General features: G+C 47.2%; 1 protein-coding gene across 2 annotated transcripts; it reads right to left on the bottom strand.

The window, feature by feature from the left end:
• Positions 1 to 8422: 8422 nt before the first annotated feature.
• Positions 8423 to 15738, bottom strand: TPRKB (TP53RK binding protein). Of its 2 annotated transcripts, XM_040994120.1 has the most exons (5): positions 15685 to 15738; positions 11012 to 11184; positions 9814 to 9936; positions 9457 to 9633; positions 8423 to 8660 (listed from the first exon to the last, which is right to left on the bottom strand). In XM_040994120.1, the coding sequence occupies exons 2-5, from the start codon at positions 11150 to 11152 to the stop codon at positions 8574 to 8576; spliced, it is 528 nt and encodes a 175-aa protein (XP_040850054.1). In that variant the 5' UTR covers positions 11153 to 11184; positions 15685 to 15738; the 3' UTR covers positions 8423 to 8573. The 2 variants fall into 2 exon arrangements, with proteins under 2 accessions (XP_040850054.1, XP_040850055.1); XM_040994121.1 differs by lacking the exon at positions 15685 to 15738 and having other exon boundaries at positions 11111 to 11178.
• Between the last annotated feature and the right edge of the window lie 5223 nt (positions 15739 to 20961).

The raw sequence follows: 20961 nt of genomic DNA, 5'->3' as shown, positions 1-20961 counted from the left end.
TGGAATACTAGTCAATCATACAAAGAATGAAATCCTGTCACTTGCAGCCAAATGGATGGAACTGGAGGATCTCATGTTAATAAAAATAAATATAAAATAAGATACAGAAAGACAAATACCACATTTCTCCCTTATCTGTGGCAATAAAAGAAATTCAATCTCAACACAGAATGCTGATCCCTTGAGGCCAAGAGAAACATGGGGATAGAGAAAATCTGAAATAGAACACGAGGGGAAGCTGGGTGTGATATTTAAACTCTGGCAAATATACTACTTTGAGAGGTTAACAGTAGGGGCATTCTGGGTATGGTTTATTGATTGCCACACATATTTGATAAAAATGAGGTTAGCAGTAGGGGAAGTTAGATCTGGGGTATATGGAATTCTTTGTTTTACTGCACAGATTTCATTTTGTAAACTAGAAACCATTCTGAAACAAAGCAAAAGAAAGTTGAGTTTGTGGCCATTATCTGTACCTCGTGGCACTGCGCCCTTGCTGACTTTCGTGGCCTTCTCCAGCACCCCACAATCTCAGTCATGCTCACCTTTTCACCCTGCTTGCTCTTGCACAATTTGCACATTTCTGGGCATTTGCCCCAGACACCTGAAACGCACACTCTGTACCTGCTGCCTGTGTGCGTGCCACACCTCTGTCCTTGTGTTCAGTATGGAGTATGCCAGATGTTGGCGGTGTGGTGACCTTCCCAGAACAGCAGCCTTGATGGGGCTCAGGGAGCACTGTGTGCTATGACACCTATGTCCACAAATACTTTGCGAAGAGGCTGCTCTTTAAGGGTGGAAAAGTCACCTATTATTGGCTTAAGAACAAAGGTAATCTAGTGGCTCATGAAACTGCTAGACCTGCAGGAATAGGGATGGGGTGAACTAAAGGTGGCACTGATATCCTACTTTTTCTACTATACCCTGCCTGGCATCAATTTGAACCCAAGCCTGGCTGACTTCAGAGGGTTTGGACTGTTCACTAGCATATATGCAAACTACCATCTTCCTGTTTGTTGGCAGCAGAAAGATGAAGGCTTAGGGATCTGTTTCCATGTGCCAGAAGTCAGTCCATTGTTCTTTCACATTTTCTGGTAACTAGATGTACATTTCACTGCAAGATCTAGCTAGGGGGATCCAGTCACAAGGAATCAAGTCATTGGCTTGGCAGTCCCCAGGAGGCCATGATTCCAGTACCACAACCAAAACAGAAGGAAGACTTCTGCAGCTTAAAGAAAGGGGCTCTGTGAGAGAGATACAGGGGCACTGTGAGCCACTGCATTCAAGGACAACAGCAGGGTCCCAACAGGAAAGACACCTGCAAGCCCAGGAGACAGCCCTCATATAAAGTCAGACCAATTATGGAGCAGCACGGGACTGGAGGCCCACTGACAGGGACAAGGATACAAGTGCCTGGAGAGAAGGCAGTCTACTGTGGGGCCAGCACCAAGAGCTGGAGTCACCAATGAGGGCCCAAAGTCAAAGGGCTGGGCAGTAGAGCAGGTCAGCAACCATGACGTCCTCTCACATGATGCCTAAATGGTTTGCAAAGGCAGCAAGGAGCCAAGGCAGGAGGATACCCATCTCTTTATACAAAATACACAACCCAAGGAGGTGGGTGGGATGATAGGAGATGAAGTCAGAAGTAGAAGGAGGCTGAGAAGACATTACAATTTTTGAGTCTCTGAAATTTGAATTTCTCAATTGGTAGAAAGAAAACCAAACCAAACCTGGGAGAGGTTGTGACACCCTGTTGATTTCAAGAAGAAATCATAAGTACAAACCACTTGAACTTGAGCTGCTGGGAGGCCACAGCTGCACCTACAGCACCCAGAGCCAGTTACCACTTTCACTTTTGGTCTTCCTTCCAGAACTCTTCTTCCCTACAGCCATGCATCCAGCCACTGAGCACCAATACCCCTTCTTGGGTACCTTTCTCTCTTACCATCTCACCACCCTGTCAAAGTTCAACATAGTGACCACATCAGATCGTGGCAGAAGCATTAACCTGTGAAGATCATGTTCTTGTGGGGCAACATGTCATTCCAAACACCATACAAAGAAGCACCTCTGTGGAGGTTTACTTGGGTGTCAGAGAATGTCATGGTGGATTCTGAGGAAGCCACGTATTCCAAGAACAGCCAGATAGGAGAGTTGTAAGGGTGGAATGAGGATTGTATCAGCTGTTTTGAAATGACAGTTGCTAGCTACCAGGGACAAAAGAGGAATGTTCAAGGTTCATTAATGAAGCTGGTGCTACACCAAGGTTGAATATGATTTTTGAATGGATGACTTTGCAGCAGGATTTGCTAAGAACATGGTGGACTCTGAGATGAGGCTTGGGGGGGGGGCCTAGCACCATGGCCTAGAGGCTAAAGTCCTCACCTTAAACATGCCAGGATCCCATATGGGTGCCAGTTCTAATCCTGGCAGCCCCACTTCCCATCCAGCTCCCTGCTTGTGGCCTGGGAAAGCAGTCGAGGATGGCCCAAATCCTTGGGGCCCTGCACCTGTGTGGGAGACCTGGAGGAAGTTCCTAGCTCCTGGCTTCGGATCGGCTCAGCTCCAGCCATTGCAGTCGCTTGGGGAGTGAATCATCAGATGGAAGATCTTCCCCTCTGTCTTTCCTGCTCTCTGTATATCTGACTTTACAAAAATAAAAATAAATTAAAAAAAAAAAGAGGCTTGGGAAGGTCACTGTGAAACATCTCTTGCTAGCCGGCAGGACATGGTCTCCCTCATAGCCTGTTGTTTTTAGTTTATTTCCCCACATTTATTTAACCATTTTTGGCCAGGACTTGAAAATATGACTCCATTTGGACACTGACCCCTTCGTGATAAACAAACATGGAACTTATGGCTCTCACCATTGGATACCATACAATTCCACAGCTTTAAACGCACTCCCAATGACAAGCACAAAGAGATCCCTTCCGCTGTTGGTCCTCCACTACATTCAGTCCAGATGTGGTAGACTCATCCCTTTTTGAGGGTTCATTTTTCACATCAGGCATTTAGAGATGGCTGAGAACTCCCCAACTGGCTGATTTCTCAAAATGGCCTTTGGTTGGAGGGGTCTGGGGCTCTGCTCATTCTGAATCACTAAATGATGCCATGGGTGCCAAGGCCCCATGAAGTAAGCTGCCCTGACGCTGGACACCTGTACAAGTGACCCTGAGTCGGTAACTGACACCTGGCCTCCCCGGGAGGCCTAGACTTAGCCTGTTCAGTCCTTGCAGTGGGGCAGAGATTACCCCTGAGGGTTACTGTAGGTCAGGTTCATTTCACTTCCTCCCAGTCAGTAAAAGAAACATACGCATTTAGAAGGAAGTATTAAGCAAGCTGGTTTTGGTTTAAGGAGTTGATCCAGAGCATTCTTCTGCACTGCTTGGGGCTCAGGCCTCAGGGCCCTGGAACCAGAGTTAAGAGTCAAGATAAGACAGAAACAGAGAAACAGGATATCCTCTGTTAGAAGAGCCGGCCTCCCTTTTGCTGGAACATCTTCCTTCCTAGCACTCCCTTGTCCTCTCCTCTGCTGCCCCTCCCGGCAGAGGTGGGCCTTGGTGGGGGCCCAGAGCTTCTTTTCTCAAGGTCTCCCTGTGAAGTCACATAAAGGGACACAGGACTCAGGAGGTGAAAGCCCCACTTCAGCTCCCAGGGTCATCTGGGAGAAGGCATGGCTTTCCTCTGCTGAAGCCATTTAGGAAGCCCAGGCAGGTACAGGTGTGGCAGAGGAGAGCGGGACCAGCTCTTTGAGACCCCTGTGCTGCGCCTGCCTCTGACCTGCCGATGAGAGAGGGGCCTGGGTTAAGGTCCTAGCCAGGTTCAGCATAACTGCATTTCTTGAGGCACTGCCTGTGGCGTGTATCCCTTCTTCCATGGTACAAAGTGCTGCTTTGCCTTTGTCTCTTCCTAGAGGCATTCTGGGCTAGGTGGACATTTTGTGCTCAATTCCATTTGTTCAGTGCCAGAGATGAGCCCTAGGGATCCCCACCTCCCTCAAGGTCTGTTGCCAGCTTCAGGAGCCTAGCACAGCCCTAGGGGTTCTTAAAGTCTTCCTGGAACTGCAGGATGTGTGTGTGTGTGTGGGGGGGGGGGTGCTGGCAGGGATTTGGGGAGGTTTTCTGCCACCCCTGGGGGAAGAGCATGAGTGCCTTGCAGGTCTGCAGTCAGCCTCACAGTGCTTTGCTCCGATCGATCGGTTCTGCTGTTGTCTACTCACCTCTGGCGAATTCGGGAGCAGGAGCTCTCTGTGCCTCTTCGCCTGCCACCGCCTGCAACAGTCACTGGGGTCAAGTGCCAGGGTGGCTGAGCTGACTTCGTGGCTGTCACAGCTTCCGCCGCCAGGGGGCAGGACCGCTAGGAGGGTGCGGTCCTTCACTCCGCAGGCATGCGCAGAAGCGCGGAGGACTCAGAAGGCCTGCGCAGGAGCGCGGAGGCGGGGGCACCCCTCACGCGACTCGGGGACAAGCGCTTTTCTGTGCCAAGTTGAGCAGAGCTGTGAATGCTGGCTTCAAGGGTGCAGTTGCAGGCTGCAGGAAAACAGTTCAGAGAACAGCACACAGTGACCTGCTGAGAGTCACCGCCTCTGGGTGTGCTTTCTGCAGTCGCCTGTGCTGCTGCAGTGGAGAGTGAGGCCTTCCTGGACCCCCATGATTTTTGGTGCTTTCTACATTGATGATATTCACATTGAAATCTTGATATTTTTATTATTGTATCCCCAAATATTTTGTTGTGATTAAAAAAAAACAAACCAATTAATTGTGCAATTAACTGGCATTAAATATATTCAGGGCTATGCACTCATCACCAATATTTAGTTCTAGAATTTCCTTGCCCCCAATAGAAACCTGCTTGTAATTAGCAGTCAATTTCCATTCACTCATTTTTGCAGTTGCTCACAACTGCTCACCTGTTTTCTGTCCCTAAGCATTTTCCTAGGGTCCGACGCAGTGCCTCAGCCGTTAAATCCTTGCCTTGCACGCACCGGAATCCCATATGGGCTCTGTGCGCTGGTTCGTGTTCCAGCTGCTCCACTTCCTTTCCAGCTGTTCGTGGCTTGGGAAAGCAGTGGAGGATGACTCAAAACCTGGGGACCCTGTATCCACGTGGGAGATCAGAAGAAGCTCCTAGCCCCTGGATGTGGATTGGCTCAGCTCTGGCTGTTACGGCCACTTGGGGAGTGGGCCAGCAGATGGAAGATCTTTCTGTCTTCCTTCTCTCTCTAAATCTGACTTACCAATAAAAAGAAATGAATCTTTAAAAAAAAAAAAAAGCATTTGCCTATCCTAGATATTTCACATACACTGCATCATGTTTTCAGACTTCAGCCTGGTGCGGCACCATTAGCATCCCTTTCCTTTTCATGGCTGAATATACAATGTTTCTTGAGCTGTCAGAGGGTGGACATTTAACTTATCTGCACCTTTTCACTACTGTGACCACAACTGTTATGAACATCCAGATACAAGTGCTGTTCGAAAAATAAATAAAAAGCAAGTACAGTTTGAACATTTACTTCAAATAAAACTGTTATCATTCAAAAGATTTTCTAATTTGCTTCTTTGACCCACTTTTTTAAAAAGATTTATTTATTTTTATTATAAAGTCAGATATACAAAGAGGAGGAGAGATAGAGAGGAAGATCTTCCATCCGATGATTCACTCCCCAGTGAGCACACCGGGCCGTGCTGTGCTGATCTGAAGCCAGGAACTTCCTCCAGGTCTCCCATGTGGGTGCAGGGTCCCAAAGCTTTGGGCCATCCTTGACTGCTTTCCTAGCCTCAAGCAGGGAGCCGAATGGGAAGTGGAGCTGCTGGGATTAGAACTGGCGCCCATATGGGATCCCGACGCATTGAAGGCAAGGATTTTAGGTGCCGGGCCCTCTTTGACCCATTTGTTTAGAAACTTGTTTAATTTCTACCTGTGTCTCTTATTTTCTCTTCTGTAACTGACTTATCACTGCACTGTACTTAGAGACTATAATTTATATCATTTCAATCTTATACATTTACTGAGACTTGTTCTGTGGCATAGCATTTGGTTTGTCCTAGAGAATGCTTCCTGTGTGTTTGCTAAAAAAAAAAAAAAAAAAAGTTCTGTTGTTGGAGTATACTGTGGAAGTCTGTCAGGTGCAGCTGGTTCACAGCTTTGTTCATCTTAAAGAGTTCCTTGTGGATCTTGTCCATTCTCTCCATCAGTCCAATATTTGAGTCTGAATTACTGTTGAATGGCCTATTTCCATTTTCAAGTTTCCGCTTTGAGTATTCTGGGGCCCTGCTAATCAATGCACACGTCATTTTGGTAATAGTTTCATCTTTCTGGGAGGCCCTTATTGTTATAAAATGTCTTTGATGTCTAGTAAAGGTTTCTGTTCTGAAGTCTATTTTGTCTGATATTAGCATAGTGCCCCTAGCTTTTTTCTTTCTATTTGCATATATTCTTTCCATTATTTACTTATTTATTTATTTATTTTTCAGATTATTTGGGGCTAGTGCCATGATTATAGGTTAAGCCTCTGCCTATACTGCCAATATACTATTTGGGTGACAATTCAAGCCCTGGCTGCTCTACTTCTGGTCCATATTGTTGTTAAAGGCCTGGAAAAGCAGCACAACATGGCCCAAAGATGGCACCCCCAGGAGACCCAGAAGAAGCTCCTGACTACACAGGCCCAGCTTCCCAGCCAGCAAATGGAAGATCTCTCCCTTCATCTCTCCTTCTCCCTGTATATCTACCTTTCAAATAAAAATAAGCAAATCTTCTAAGTTTATTTATTTACTTGAAAGTATGACAGACAAACAAGAGATGTTTTCTATCTGTCAGATCTGGGCTGGACTGAAGCCATGAGCTAGGGACCCTACCCAGGTCTCCTCCATGGATGGCAAGGGTTCAAATGCTGCTGCATCTTCTGCTGCCTTTCCACACATGAGCAATATGAAGCACAACTGAGGCACTCTGATACAGGACACCAGAGTCACAAGTATTGGCTTCACCTACTAATCATAGCAGCCCCCATTCCTTTATTTTTAAAAAGATTTATTTTAGTTTAGATGCAAAGAGTAAAAGAATAAGAGGACTTCTATTCACTGGTTTACTCCCTAAACGGGTACAATGGCCGGAGCTAGACCAATCCAAAGCCAGGAGCTTCTTCCAGGTCTCCCACACACACGGGTGCAGGGTCCCAAGGCTTTGGGTTGTCCTCAACTGCTTTCCGAGGCCTCAAGCAGGGAGCTGGATGGGAAGTGGAGCAGCTGGGACACAAATCAGTGCCCATTAGGGATCCCAGCACTACAAGTGGAAGATTAGTAAACACCACCACCTGATTGGTCCCCAATCTTGTGTTCTGCTATTTTTTTTTTCTGTATCTAAAATGTGTTTCCTGTAAACAACATATGTAACTGTCTTCAAACAGCACAGTTTAGTCTGTTTACACTGAATCTAATAACTGATAAGGTAGGATTTATTTCTGCCATTTTGTACTTTTCTATCTAGTGACCTTTGTTCTGCTAACTTCATCACTACATTTTTTAAATTATTAAATTGGTATTTTCTGGAGTGCCATTTTAAAAAAAGATTTATTTATTTTTATTGCAAAGTCAGACATACAAAGAGAAAACAGATACAGAGAGAAAGATCTTCCATCTGCTGATTCACTCCCCAAGTGGCCGAAACGGCCAGAGCTGAGCCGATCCGAAGCTGGGAGCCAGGAGCTTCTTCTGGGTCTCCCAGGCACGTGCAGGGTCCCAAAGCTTTGGGCTCTCCTCCACTGCTTTCCCAGGCCACAGGCAGGGGAGCTGGATGGGAAGTGGAGCAGCTGGCATATGAACCTATACGGGGTCCTGCGTGTGCAAAGCAAGGACTTCAGTCAGCTACCACACCGGGCCCTTTGTGGAGGGTCATTTTAAGTCCCTTGTTTCTTTACATACATTTTACGTTGTTTGCTTATTGGTTACGCAGGTAACTACAACCAGCATTTTAAAATATTCCACTTTGGTTTAATTATTAACATAATTTCCACAGTATACAAATCTTCGCTCCAATATGCCTCCATTCACTTCCTGTGTCTTCATGGTATTATTTATATATTATATGTACACCAACATAATTTTATCAATAATTCAGGTAGTTGTTTTTAAATAATCCTAATAATTAGAATTAAATAAATAAAAGTAGTTACCTCTTAGTGTTGCTGATGGGAGTAGATGAACCCCTACATGCAGACATGCAGAACCCTGAACCAGGATGCACAGGCTTCGGACAGTGTGCAGCATGAGGAAGCGTGTGAAATGATGGACAGAAAGTACACTGCACGGCTTCAACAAGTGACTGCAATTTTGTTTTCCAATTTTATAAAGATAATATGCACTTGAATAGAAACAGAAAACTAGATGGCAGCAGCGAGTAATTAACAGTGAATATCTTCCAAAACAATAAGGAGTGGCCTTTATTTTCATTCTGTACCATTCTCTGCTTTAAAAATGTACACAATGAATATATGTTAAGTTTATAATCCGGAAAGGAAAATCAGTACTGCCTTTACATTGAAAAATTCTGTTACTATCTCTGATACTTCATAAAACATCTTTTGTTGACATTCTACAAATGATACCATCCAATAATGTCCCAAGATTTTCTTCTTGTGAGGTTAGTTTATATATCTGTAAAGATGAAAGTCATATTATGACTTGCTGATATGTTCATACACTATGATTACACAGACATGTTAAGTGCAATTACTTACACTTATTCATTATGTAAATGTTGCAAATTACAAACGTGATTAAAATATCTAAACATGATAGCAACTGATGACTTAAATTTAATACTTCCTTTAAACTGAAATTATGAACATATAAAACTCTGGACATACAAACCAAATCTGCATCAATTTTAAAAACATCCATCTAGACATTAATGTTATTCTGTAGTTATTTATTTTACCTCATTAATGCATTATGCAAGCTTGATACTTACAGCTAACTCTTTAATTTTTTAAAATTGTATTATTTTATTTTAAAAAGTAGATAGGGTTGGGAGTGGAGGGGGTCTGCACAGGAAGTATCTTCTCTCTCCAAATGCCTGTAAGAGCTCAGGCTAGGCCAGGCTGGAGCCAGGAGCCCAGAGTCTCCCACATGGAATGCAGGGATCCGAGCAGCTGAGTTATCAACCTCTGCCTCCCCAGGTGCATCCTAGCAGGAAGCTGAACTTGGAGAGGAGCCGGAAGGAAAACCCAGGACCTCTGATACTGCATTCAGGCATCCCAAGCATGCTTTAACCACTGTGCCAAATATCTACTAAGTTTCTGATTTTATTTTACATAAACCTACATCTTCTAGTAGCATGAACATTTCTTAAAAGTTCCAAGAATACCCCAAATAGGAGCACTGGTGATTAACAAACAGCAATGGAAACATTCCTTATCTGTCACACTCTGTATAATAGAGTTCTACAAACCTTTTTGACTTCTGGAATATTCGTTATTTCAGGAAGATCTTCCAGAGAAATCTGCTGGCCATCTACTTGTGATATTAGGTGTTCTTGATTTATTTGTTTTTCTCCCTCCTCAATGTAAACAATGAGAATTGATGTATCATTTCCTGAGATGCCAAATTTTTTCAAAGCTTCTGAAATCTAGGAAAATCAAATAAAATCCCACCAGATCATGAATCAGTATTTTCTGTATCTGAAACATCTCGATGTCTTCCTCAGTTTACTCCTAACACTGGTTTGCAGGAACCCAGACGCCAACCCAACACGGGGATCCAGAGATGGATGGGACAAGGTCAAAGGAAACAGTAAATGCCACCTTACATTGTTATTTGGGGAAAGGTTGAAGATAACTTCTGTAGATAGCGTCCTTGTCTTCATTTTTCCCAGTTTGTAGAGGTGAACGGCTTTGTTCGCTGCCACAAGTATCTGGAATGGATCGACAATCTACCAGAGAGAACAGGGATTGTCATGCAGGGATTCTGACACTGGCCTCATCCCAGGGTCACACCAGTGCCAGGTTACTTTATTTCATCAGTATTGTGGACTATATTTTCAAAATTACTATATCTGGAAGGTTGGGTAGGGCTTCTCCCTTTATCCCACATTCTCCTGCCCCCGAAACAGAAAGGAGAACCAGAAAATTTGGAAGCAAATATCACACCCACTTTTCCCTAACCCTTGACCCACCCCATTCTAATCAATTATGTTAACATCATCTAAAAAATAAATAAATAAACCATATCATATCAAGAGTCTGGGCAATCATAAAAAAAAGTACAGAACAGCAAACAACAAGTAGTAAGAATGCTTAAAATTACATTTACTGAGAGCTAACATTATCAGAAAGGCACATTCTAAAACTTTTTAGCTGTATCATCTTTAATCCTCAAAACTCCCAAGGAAATTGATACTATTATCGCTTCTTGGCCTTTTGGCTAGGATCAAGTGAAATTGATACTATTCATATGCAGCAGTTGAGGAAACTGAGGTATGTAGTAAGGACATAGTTCTAATTACCACTCTGCTGCCCAGGGAATCTGGCCAAGTTTTATCTGTTAGAGGCAGAAAATATGAGCACTCATTTGATAGGGTTTTTGGAAAGAGTGAGTCAGAATAACCACCGCCCTACGACAACTCCAGAAATGAAGTCAGTGCTAGTCAGGCTGCCTGGGACATATTCAGAGCTGCGTAAGGGGCAGGGCTGGGATACAGTCACAGCCACGTGATCTGAATCACTGTTCTGGGATCCTGCAGGTGTCCTCCTCCTGGGAACCTGAATCTTACAGGTAACAAGCTGGAGCCCTTGGCTCCCGCCCCGGGGTCAGTGAGACCACCTTTCCCATTGCCTAGGGCAGGACCTGGTAAGCATCTGTTTCCATTCATGGTTGACTTCAGGACTGAATTTTAAGCCTGAGTTGGACACTGAAGTTTTAAGTTAACCTGCGCCATCAAGAAAAAGAAAAGCAGCACTGTCTGAAATGCCTAGTCTGGTGCATTCCTTCTCCCGCTCTGCACTTACCACTGCAGGGTTTATCAATGCGCCTTCTATGGAGCCTTCCATGGCTTTGTTCCTCAAGTCTCCAGCATTTTTTACTTCTTTAAATAACAGAAGGGTCACCCTACATTCAGGAAACAGGTCCAGCTGATGTGTTAACTGCATGTCCTAGATAAGCAGGACTCCACTCACAAAACCTAAAAGAGCAACAGATTTCTTTTACTAATGTTGTAATTTACTTCCTAACAACCCAATATCTTTGCCAACAAATAAATAACACAGCATTAATGACAGCATAGGATTATCAGGAAAAAAATCTACTCCCGAGGTATACTGGGAAACCTTCCAAGTTGCTGTCTGCCTAAGCCTGCTGAGCTATTCCTAGTTCCCCTCTCTCCCCTGGAAGGAAGCACCAGCCTCTGCCCAACCAGACGAGGCAGACTGGGGCAAGAGGGAGGGGCAGGAGGACACTTCAGGTACAAATGAAACCTTCCTCTTCCAGCCTTGGTGACTCTTTGGCTCACCACTCTATTTTAGCAAGACCTGGACACAAATGTTAACAAACACACAAATAAATAAATACAAAATCAGAGTATCACACATGACCCAAAAATTTTCACTTGGCAACCAGAGAGAAAGGGCAAAATTATTACAGAATCAATTATACATCGGCACTTCCTTAGATACAGGCATAAAAAGATAGTAACAGGATATAAATGAAGACATCTTATTCACCTTTTTAAAAAATATATTTGTTAAAATGTGTATTTATTTTTATTAGAAAGGCAGATGCACAGAAAGGAGAGACAGACAAAAAGAGCTGTCTGGTGGCTTACACCTCAAGTGCCCACAATAGCCAAAGCTGAGCTAATCCAAAGCCAGGAGCCAAGAGCTTCTTCTGGGTCTCCCCTTTAGTACAGTCCCAAGGCTTTGGGCCATCCTTGACCACTTTCCCAAGTCACAGGCAGAGAAGGATGGGACAGGGGCAGCCAGGACACAAACTGGCACATGCAAGGCAAGTATTCAGCCACTAGGCTATTGCACCAGGCCCTGTTCTGTTTAAGACTTATTTGAAAAGCACAGTTACAGAGAAAGGAATATTTCATGAATTAGTTCACTCTCCAAATGACACCAATGGCCAGGGCTGGATCATGTTGAAGCCAGTAGCCAGGATTTTCTTCTGCATTTCCCATATGGGTGGTGATGCTTACCACGGCTATAGCAAGTGGGTGGACACCACAGTGACCTCAGCCAGAGATCTGGCACGTCCTGAAGGCAGCCAAGGCCACTTACAGGCCAATGGAGGACAAGGCCGACATTCCTTGTCCTATCAGGACCCAAGCAGGGCTGATGCCAGCACCCATGTCAGAGGGGGTATAAAACCTTTGTCTCAGCTACCCGCTTGCGGTCCTCCCGTTCATTCCTTCACCACAGGGGAACGGACTTCTCTTTGCATAATAAAGGCCTGTTTGTACTTGGCTGGTATTTTCTTTCTCAGGTGGTTGGCAAAGCTAACAGATGGCAGGAAACCAAGCACTTGAACCATCACCTGCTGCTTCTCTCCCAGGTCCATAGCAGGGAGCTGGATCAGAAGTGGAACAGACAGGACAAAAACTGGTGCCCATCTGGAATTCCAGTGTTGTGTGCAGTGGCTTAACCCACTACACTGGAGTACTGACCCCAAAAAGACATTTTTGAAAGCATAAAAGAGTTTGACGGATCAGTGTTGTGGCACATTAGGATAGTCTGTCACCTGAGATGCTGACATCCCAGTTGGCTCTGGTTCAAGTACTGGCTGCTCGACCTCTAATATAGCTCCCTCCGAATGAGTTCAGGAAGGCAACAGAAGCAGTCAAGTATTTGGGCTCCTGCCAACCCAGGCGCGACTCAAACGGAGTTTGTGGCTCCTAGCTTCAGCTTGACCCAACATGGGCTGATGCAGCCCCTTGGGGTGTGAGTCAGCAGATGGAAGAGTTCTCTCTGTAAGCATACCTTGCAGATAAATAAATCTTGTTTAAAAAAAAATTGGGGGGCCTGGCACGCTAGCCTAGTGGCTAAAGTCCTGGCCCAGGATCCCATATGGGTTGCAGTTCTAACCCTAGCTCCTGTCCTTCCCATCCAGTTCCCTTCCTAGTGCCTGGGAAAGCAGTCAAGGATGGCCCAAAACCTTGAGACCCTGCACACAGGTGGGAGATCTGGAAAAAGCTAGCTCCTGGCTTTTGATCAGCTCACCTCCAGCTGTTATAGTTACCTGGGGAGTAAACCAGGAAGATCCTTCTCTCTGTGAACCTGCCTTTCCAATAAAAAAAAATTTTTAAAATTTTTGTTTAAAACATTGTTTACCTAGTTGAGAGGGATGCAATCCCATGTAGGTCTCCAATTAGGGTGGGAAGGGTTAAGGTATGGAGGAAGGTGGGCAGGACAAATGTTTGAATTTTTTTTTCTTGTGTCCACAGGCTTGGGGAGAAAGGAAGGTACCTTTCCCTGTTGTCAAACATCAGCACCCAAGGATGGGGGATGGTTGTGTGATGATCCCTTGGAGACTCCAATGTGGGGAGAGTGTTTTGAGATGTCATTGGCTTTGTTGCACCAGGTGGAGAAAATATTTCCTAGGTCTACTGACCAAGCCCATTTCAGTGAGCATCTACAGGTCCAGGAACATGTGGCATCCTGTGCTACTTTCTGTCCTCTAGTGAGGCACTTGACATCCTTCACTGGCCCAGGTATCCTGGCCATCACATTCCCTGTGTGCATCTGCACATGCTGACCACTGCACAGGCATCAGCTACTGAGGAGGACCAGCCCCAACACAGGCACTCCAGATCTCAGACCACATATATTCTCAGCATTGGAATCTAACGCTGAGAATCTAGTTGGACAGTTCAAGAAACTTTGCCTGGGGTGACCTTAGACTTGACTCTTGCAGGGTAAGGTTTGGTCTGTCAGCTGTACCAACTAACACACGCAGTGGTGATGCAGCTGCCTGGTTAGTTCTGCTCCCAGCCCCATCTCTCACAGGAAATGATGTGCGCTGTGGCTGGTGCCAGCCTAACCTGCCACAACCCAGGTCCTCACACACACAAGGAGTGCTGCCAACTAGTAGGGGGCGATCTCCAGTAACCCCCACCATGCCCGTCCCCTGTCCCAGTTTTTGTGTGTATTAGAATGTGCTGCATCCCATCTGGTTCTCATGCCCACCCACGGATGCTATAGCTTACTTATCCCAGTCCAAACTGCCCTGGCTCTTTTTTTTTTTTAAATGGAAACGCAAATTTACCAAGAAAAGGAGAGACAGAGAAGGATTTTCCGAACAGTGATTTAAGCCCCATGTGGCCAAAGCAGCCAAAGCGGAGCTGATCCAAGGCCAGGAGCCAGAAGCTTCTTCCGGGTCTCCTATGTGAGTGCAGGGTCCCAAGCCTTTGGGACATCCTCAACTGCTTTCCCAGGTCACAGGCAGGGAACTGGTTGGGAAGTGGAGCAGCCAGGACACAAACTGGCACCCTGTGGGATCCTGAAGCATGTAAGGATTTTAGCTGTTACGTTACCGTGACAGGTCCCTCAACCCTGTCTCGTATGCTCATCAGTGGGAACAGCAGCCTAGCAGCTTGAGTCAGTATAATGATGCTACGTTTTGGATTTGGTTCGTTTTTCTCCAAAGCACATGTTAAAGGCTTGGACCTCAAAGTCTAATGTTAAAGTGACAAAGACAGAAGCTTTATCCGACTATGGTTTGAGAAGCAGGGTCTTCCATTAGTGATGAGATTAGATGAGGTTGTTTGGTGGAGCACTCAGACTTTGTGTACTCATTTTGCAAACAAAAAGAATATGTAAAATTAGAAAGGAAAAAAATCTTAAGACCAGAAAAATACTTGGAAAACGTTCTTTAAGGCTGGCTGGGTCTCCGAACTCTGAGAGCAGAGAGAAACCACTTAAGGACGCAAACAGAATGTGGCACTATGCTACCAGCACTGGCAAGGGCAGGCCGACCTGTCCTCTCAAATCGCAGGCGTAATTCCTCAGGTTAACACTCTTGTGGCCCTTTCATGCACTCCTCTCCGGAACGCACTGCTGCCGCCTCCCAAAGGCCTCCTGGAATCCACCCCCACTGTCCTGTCCGATCTCGCTGTGCAGAAGGAAGCCCCAAGTCGGAGGGGCCTGGCCGCCCTGCTGCCCTCTCCGGGCAGGGACTGCTCGGCCAGCCTGCACGCCCCCTCCGCAGGGTAGGCACGGCTCGGCCTGCCTGCAAGCCCCCTCCACGGGGCAGGAACTGCTCGGCCCGCCTGCACGCCCCCTCCGCAGGGTAGGCACAGGGTAGGGACTGCTCGGCCCGCCTGCACGCCTTCTCCGCGGGGCAGGGACGGCTCGGCCCGCCTTCACGCCCTCTCCGCGGGGCAGGGACGGCTCGGCCAGCCTGCACGCCCCCTCCGCGGGGCAGGGACGGCTCGGCCCGCCTGCACGCCCTCCCCGGGGTAGGGACGGCTCGGCCCGCCTGCACGCCCTCTACGCTCTAGGTCTCTTCCTTGCCGCCCAGTGACGTGCGTTCGGCGCTGGGTCACAGTCTACCGTGGGAATCACGGCTCCCGGCCCCGCGACACTGAAGGGTCGCCCCGCCTCAGCACCCTTCCCCGCCTCAGCGCCTTCCCCCGCCCCGGCGCCCTGCCCGTTGCCTCGTTCTCCGGCTCCTAGGGTCAACTCACCCGCGCTCGCCCGCCCGGCCCCGAAGACCTCCCCCTGGGAAACAAATGCCGCCACTTCCGGAAATGCCGCCCAATCCCCGGCCTCCTCCAGCCCGCTTCCGGGAAGCCTCCCGGGGCTCGGATCCCGGCCACCATCTCTCATCCTTCCTCTTAAATCCCAGTTCTGGCAGCGGGACGGAAAGAGGACTAAGGGGCCCTACTGGATGTGGGCAAAGGAGTTGGAAAGGACTCAGTGACAGAAGCCGGAAGCCCGGTTCCAGTTTGTAGTCTTGGATCTAATGTGGGTGTTCGTGGTTAGGGTCCTTCCCGAGCGAGGCGAATGCTGTCCAGGTTGAGCTCGGCATACGCATGCTCTCACTGAGGGTTCGAGGTTCTCTTTCGGAGCAGGCGGGCCTGTTTTCAACGGGCTCTCAGCGGTTTTTTCGGGAAGGTTTCCTCCCTCCAGTAATTTAGGCAGAGGGACCCCGATAAAGTCAGCCTTTGCCCTCATCCAGAGTAGTCTCGGATTTTTGCTGTGTGCCCTCCCGCCCCCCCCCCAAGAGTCCCTCCTGGTTGCAGCTGCCTTTCTTGATCCAAGCAGTGCTTCTCTTTGCATAGGGAGCCAGGTAAATAACAAAACATCCGGGTGAGTGTGCTGTTGTGCAGAAAAATAGAAGGGAGCTGGTGTGCCAGGCTGTGGAGATTAGTGTTCTAGAGGGTTAAGATAGGTCATGAAAGCCTATTTCAGTTACTGAGGAAGGTTTGGAAAGAAGCTATCTGTAAACCTGAGAGGACCAGCATTCCAGGGAACAAATTCCAAAACTCAATCCAGAACTTCTACCTTCAGGGTGCACCTTAACGGGTAGCTAAATCCAAGGTGAAGTAGCTGGGACTCCAACCAGACACTGGTACAGGAGGCAGCCACTCTTTCATCTGCCCCCTTCCCCCATCTGGTTTTTATATTCCAGGGGCCCACTTTGATCCAGCTCCCTGCTAATGCGCCTGGGGGAGCCACTGGAGATGGAGCTTCTGCCACCCACAGGGGAATCCTCTTTGATGGAGTTCCATTCTCCTGGCTTCAGCCTGACAGCCCTGGCCTTTGCAGCCATATGGGGAGTGAATCAGTGCATGGAAGATCTCTAACTCTGCCTTTCAAATAAAAATAAATTTAAATTTTAAACGTAAAAATTAAATTACTGAATGACTCCGTTTCTATTAACACTTTAGGAATTCTAGTGAGCAAATCGTTGGTTGCTCAAGATGGGATGTAGGGGGGCCGGCGTGATAGCTTAGTGGTTAAGGTCCTTGCCTTGAATGCACTGGATCTTATATGGGCGCCAGTTCTTTTTTTTTATTATTATTATTTTGTGTTATTGGAAAGGCAGATATACAGAGAGGAGAGACAGAGAGGAAGATCTTCCGTCCAATGATTCACTCCCCAAGTGAGCACAACGGCCAATGCTATGCCGATCCAAAGCCAGGAACCTCCTCTGGGTCTCCCACGCGGGTACAGGGTCCCAAAGGTTTGGGCCGTCCTCTGCTGCTTTCCCGGGCCACAGGCAGGGAGCTGGAAGGGAAGCAGGGCTGCCAGGATAGAACCGGCGCCCATAGGGGATCCCGGGCGTGCAAGGTGAGGACCTTAACCACTTGCGCCACCGCGCCGGGCCCGGCGCCAGTTCTAATCCCAGTGGCTCTGCTTCCCATCCAGCTCCCTGCCTGTGGCCCGGGAAGGCAGTCGAGGATGGCCCAAAGCTTTGGGACCTGGGACCCATGTGGAAGACCCAGAAGAAGATCCTGGCTCCTGACTTCAGATTGGCTCAGCTCCAGCTGTTTCAGTCACTTGGGAAGTGAATCATTGAGCAGAAGATCTTCCTCTGTCTCTCCTCTTTGTATATTATCTGCCTTTCCAATAAAAAATAAAATAAATCTTAAAAAAAAGGGGGGGGGGAGATGTAGGAATCCCCAAAGAACCTTCAGGGTAAAGCCAATATTCTCTAACTTGATGTGGCGTTACTAACAAATTCATCAAATTGCGCATTTGGGAAAAATACATTTTGTAAGTGATGCCTCAAGAAGGCTGACTGAAAAATGAAACAGACATTGGGCAGGCACAGCACAGTTAAGTTGCAGCTGGAGACACCTGCCTGCATATCAGAACCCACCTGTGCTTCCAATCTAGCATCCTCCTAGTGCTTTGGGAGGATGGCCCAGGGAACTGAGTGCCTGCCACCAAGCTGGAGACTTGGTGGGCTCCAGGTTTTGGCCTGGCCTGGCCTACCCCTGCCTGTGCTGACCACTTGGGAGTGAATCACTGGATGGAACATTTCTTTTTTTTTTTTAAAGATTTATTTTTATTATTATTTTTTTATTGGAAAGGCGGATATACAGAGAGGAGAGAGAGAGAGGAAGATCTTCCATCCGATGATTCACTCCCCAAGTGAGCGCAACGGCCCGATACCTATGCCGATCCAAAGCCAGGAGCCTCTTCTGGGTCTCCCACGCAGGTGCAGGTTCCCAAAGCTTTGGGCCGTCCTCGACTGCTTTCCCAGGCCACAGGCAGGGAGCTGGAAGGGAAGCGGGGCTGCCGGGATTAGAACCGGCGCCCACATGGGATCCCGGGCGTGCAAGGAACCACTTGCGCCACCGCGCCGGGCCCAGGATGGAACATTTCTCCCTTCTCACTCTTTGTCACTCTTTAAAATAAACAGATTATAAAACAAAAATAAATATTTAAAAAGTCATTCCTGTTTATAGAGTGGCTTCCTTTTACTCACCAAAGGGTGAAAACAATCCAAAACTCAAGTGAATGGGTAAACGAATAAAGGAGTACAACTCAGTAATTAAAAAGAAAACTCCTACTATAGAAAAACATAAATTTCCATTAAGCAGAATCAAAGCAGATGTAAGAGAGTATATGCCATATATTTTATTTTTTTAAAAAAGCTGATTTAGAGTTTTCTATATTTAAAGACCACTGTCTACTTAGATGGTGGGCCTACAGCAGAAAGCTAATTACGGAGATAAGAGAAATTGAGGTGATAGATATGTTCTGCCTTGATTGTGCTGTTCACATCAGAACAGGTCAAATAATTTTTTATATTCTGCATACTGTTGTGCAGTCTAAACACAATGAAGCAATAAAATCTTTTTATTAGGATAGGTAAAATGAAAACTACAATGTTAGGGATGTAAGCAATTGTTGGAATTCACACATTATTGACAGGCATGCAAAACTGCAGCCATTTTGGAAAAGCTTACCAGGATCTTCTAAAATTAAATATACCCTTGAGGGCTGGTGTGATGGTACAACTGGCTAATCCTCCACCTGCAAATATGAGTACCAATTCATGTCCTGGTTCCTCCACTTTCTCCTTAAGATTTATTTAATTTTTTTTTTAATTGGAAAGGCAGATATACAGAGAGAAGGAGATCAGAAAAGATTTTCCATCCACTAGTTCACTACCCAAGAGGCTGTGCAGCCAGAGCTGAGCTGATCTAGAGCCAGAAGCCAGGAGCCCCCTCCAGGCCTCTCAAGCGGGTGCAGGGTCCCAAGGATTTGGGCCATCCACTGCTGCTTTCCCAGGCCACAAGCAGGGAGCTGGATGGGAAGTCGAACAGCCAGGATATGAACCAGTGTCTGTATGGTATGCTGCCAGATGCAAGGCAAAGATATAGCCACTAGTTATTGTGCTGGGTCTCAAGCTCCCTGCTTATGGCCTGGGAAAAGAGTGCAGCTGGGCACAATCCTTGGGCCCCAAGGGTCCTGCTCAAGTGGCTTTGATAATTCAACTGTTCTGAATTGCTCCCAATTTTGCCATTTCAAGCACAATGAAATCTCTTCAGAATCCACTGGCGGACATAGTCCACTTTAGTGTCCCCACTTGCCCAGATTTTTATTGCCAACACATAACTGGAGTAGTTGATCAATTTGTTCTGTCCTTTGTTGTGATACCAGGTGTCCTCTGCATGCTCCAATATATTATCATATCGTCCATATGCACCTGGACATGCTGTGGACTGCTCTTTCTGAGCCACTGAGGAGGTTGAGCTTTGACACATGCACTCCATGGTCAGACCATGGAAATCAGCAATTCAGTTGGAGGGATCCCAAAAAAAACTTCATCTGAGGTGATCCCAGACCTGATTCTTGTGCGTGCTTGCCAGCACAGGTTCTGGCACAGACCATTGCCCCAGTCAGTCTATGCATATGCTGGTGGTTGCAATTGCTGGGTCAGTTCTATCTCCAGCCCTGCCTGCCACACGAACCAATGGGTGTTGCTGTCCAGCCTGAATCTGCCCACTTCATACTCGACCCTCACGCATACCAGTGGGAGCTGCAGCCTAGTTGGAGTGACCCACCATAACCCAACCAGTTCCATACCCTGCCCTGTTCCCCTGCTTGCCAGTATATACAGTAGACTGGTCCAGTCTGTCCTACATCCCATTCAGCTGTCATACATGCCAACGAGCATCGAAGCCTGGTTCAACCCAACCAGCCCCACTACCAGCCCACACACACGCTGGTGGGTGCTGTCCTGTCTGGCCACCCCTGCCCCTGTCCTGGTTTTCATGCTCTCCAGTGGGAGTGGTAACCCAAGAGGGAGGTGCCCATGATTTCCCTCCTAGGCCACTCCCACTCCTGGATCTTGCACTCTCCAGGTAGTTCTGCAGTTTGACTTGACAGAATTAGCCCACAGTGCCAGCATCTGCCGGCTGATGCTGTAGCAAAACCTAAGCAACCCTCATTCACTCTGATTTATGCTTGCACCAGTAGGAACAATCAGCCCAGCCAGGCTTTTCCCTGACCCAGCTCACATGAGGACAACAGGTATTATAGCCCTGCCTGGTCTGGTCTGCCCCCATTCCAGCTCATGCTCTCCAGTGGGAGTGGTGGTTCATCTGGGCGCGGGTCAGCGGTGCAGCACACCAATCCTCTGTCTGTGGAGCCGGCATCCCAAATGGGCCCTGGTTTGAGTTACGTGCTTTACTTCTAACCACTGCTTTACTTCCAACCACGCTCTCTGCTGACGGCCTGGGAAAGCAGCTTATAATGGCCCAGGTTTTGGGCCACTGCACCCACATGGAAGACCTGGAAGAAACACCTGGCTTTTAGCTTTGGATCAGCTCGGCTCTCAACATTGCTACCATTTGGGGAGTGAACCAGCAAGTGGAAGACCCTTTTCTCTGAGTCTCTCTCTCCATATATAATTTTCTCAAGTACAATTATCAATCTTAAAATATTCCACCTATCCCTCTCCCCACAGAAAAACCCCACAGAATGCAGGTAAATTGTCCAAG

This window comes from Ochotona curzoniae, unplaced genomic scaffold, assembly GCF_017591425.1.
Source record: "Ochotona curzoniae isolate NIBS_2020 unplaced genomic scaffold, NIBS_Ocur_1.0 contig_883, whole genome shotgun sequence".
Taxonomy (NCBI): Eukaryota; Metazoa; Chordata; class Mammalia; order Lagomorpha; family Ochotonidae; genus Ochotona; species Ochotona curzoniae.
The sequence above is the reverse complement of the archived record's forward strand: the minus strand, read 5'-3'. Positions and strand labels throughout refer to the sequence as shown.

Excerpts from the sequence above, each read along its gene's own strand:
- TPRKB (XM_040994120.1), bottom strand. The coding sequence starts at position 11,152 with ATGCAGTTAACACATCAGCTGGACCTGTTTCCTGAATGTAGGGTGACC. Across the intron at positions 9,937-11,011 it reads CATTGATAAACCCTGCAGTG|ATTGTCGATCCATTCCAGAT; the intron begins GTAAGTGCAGAG and ends TCTCTCTGGTAG. Across the intron at positions 8,661-9,456 it reads ATATTCCAGAAGTCAAAAAG|ATATATAAACTAACCTCACA; the intron begins GTTTGTAGAACT and ends TCATCTTTACAG.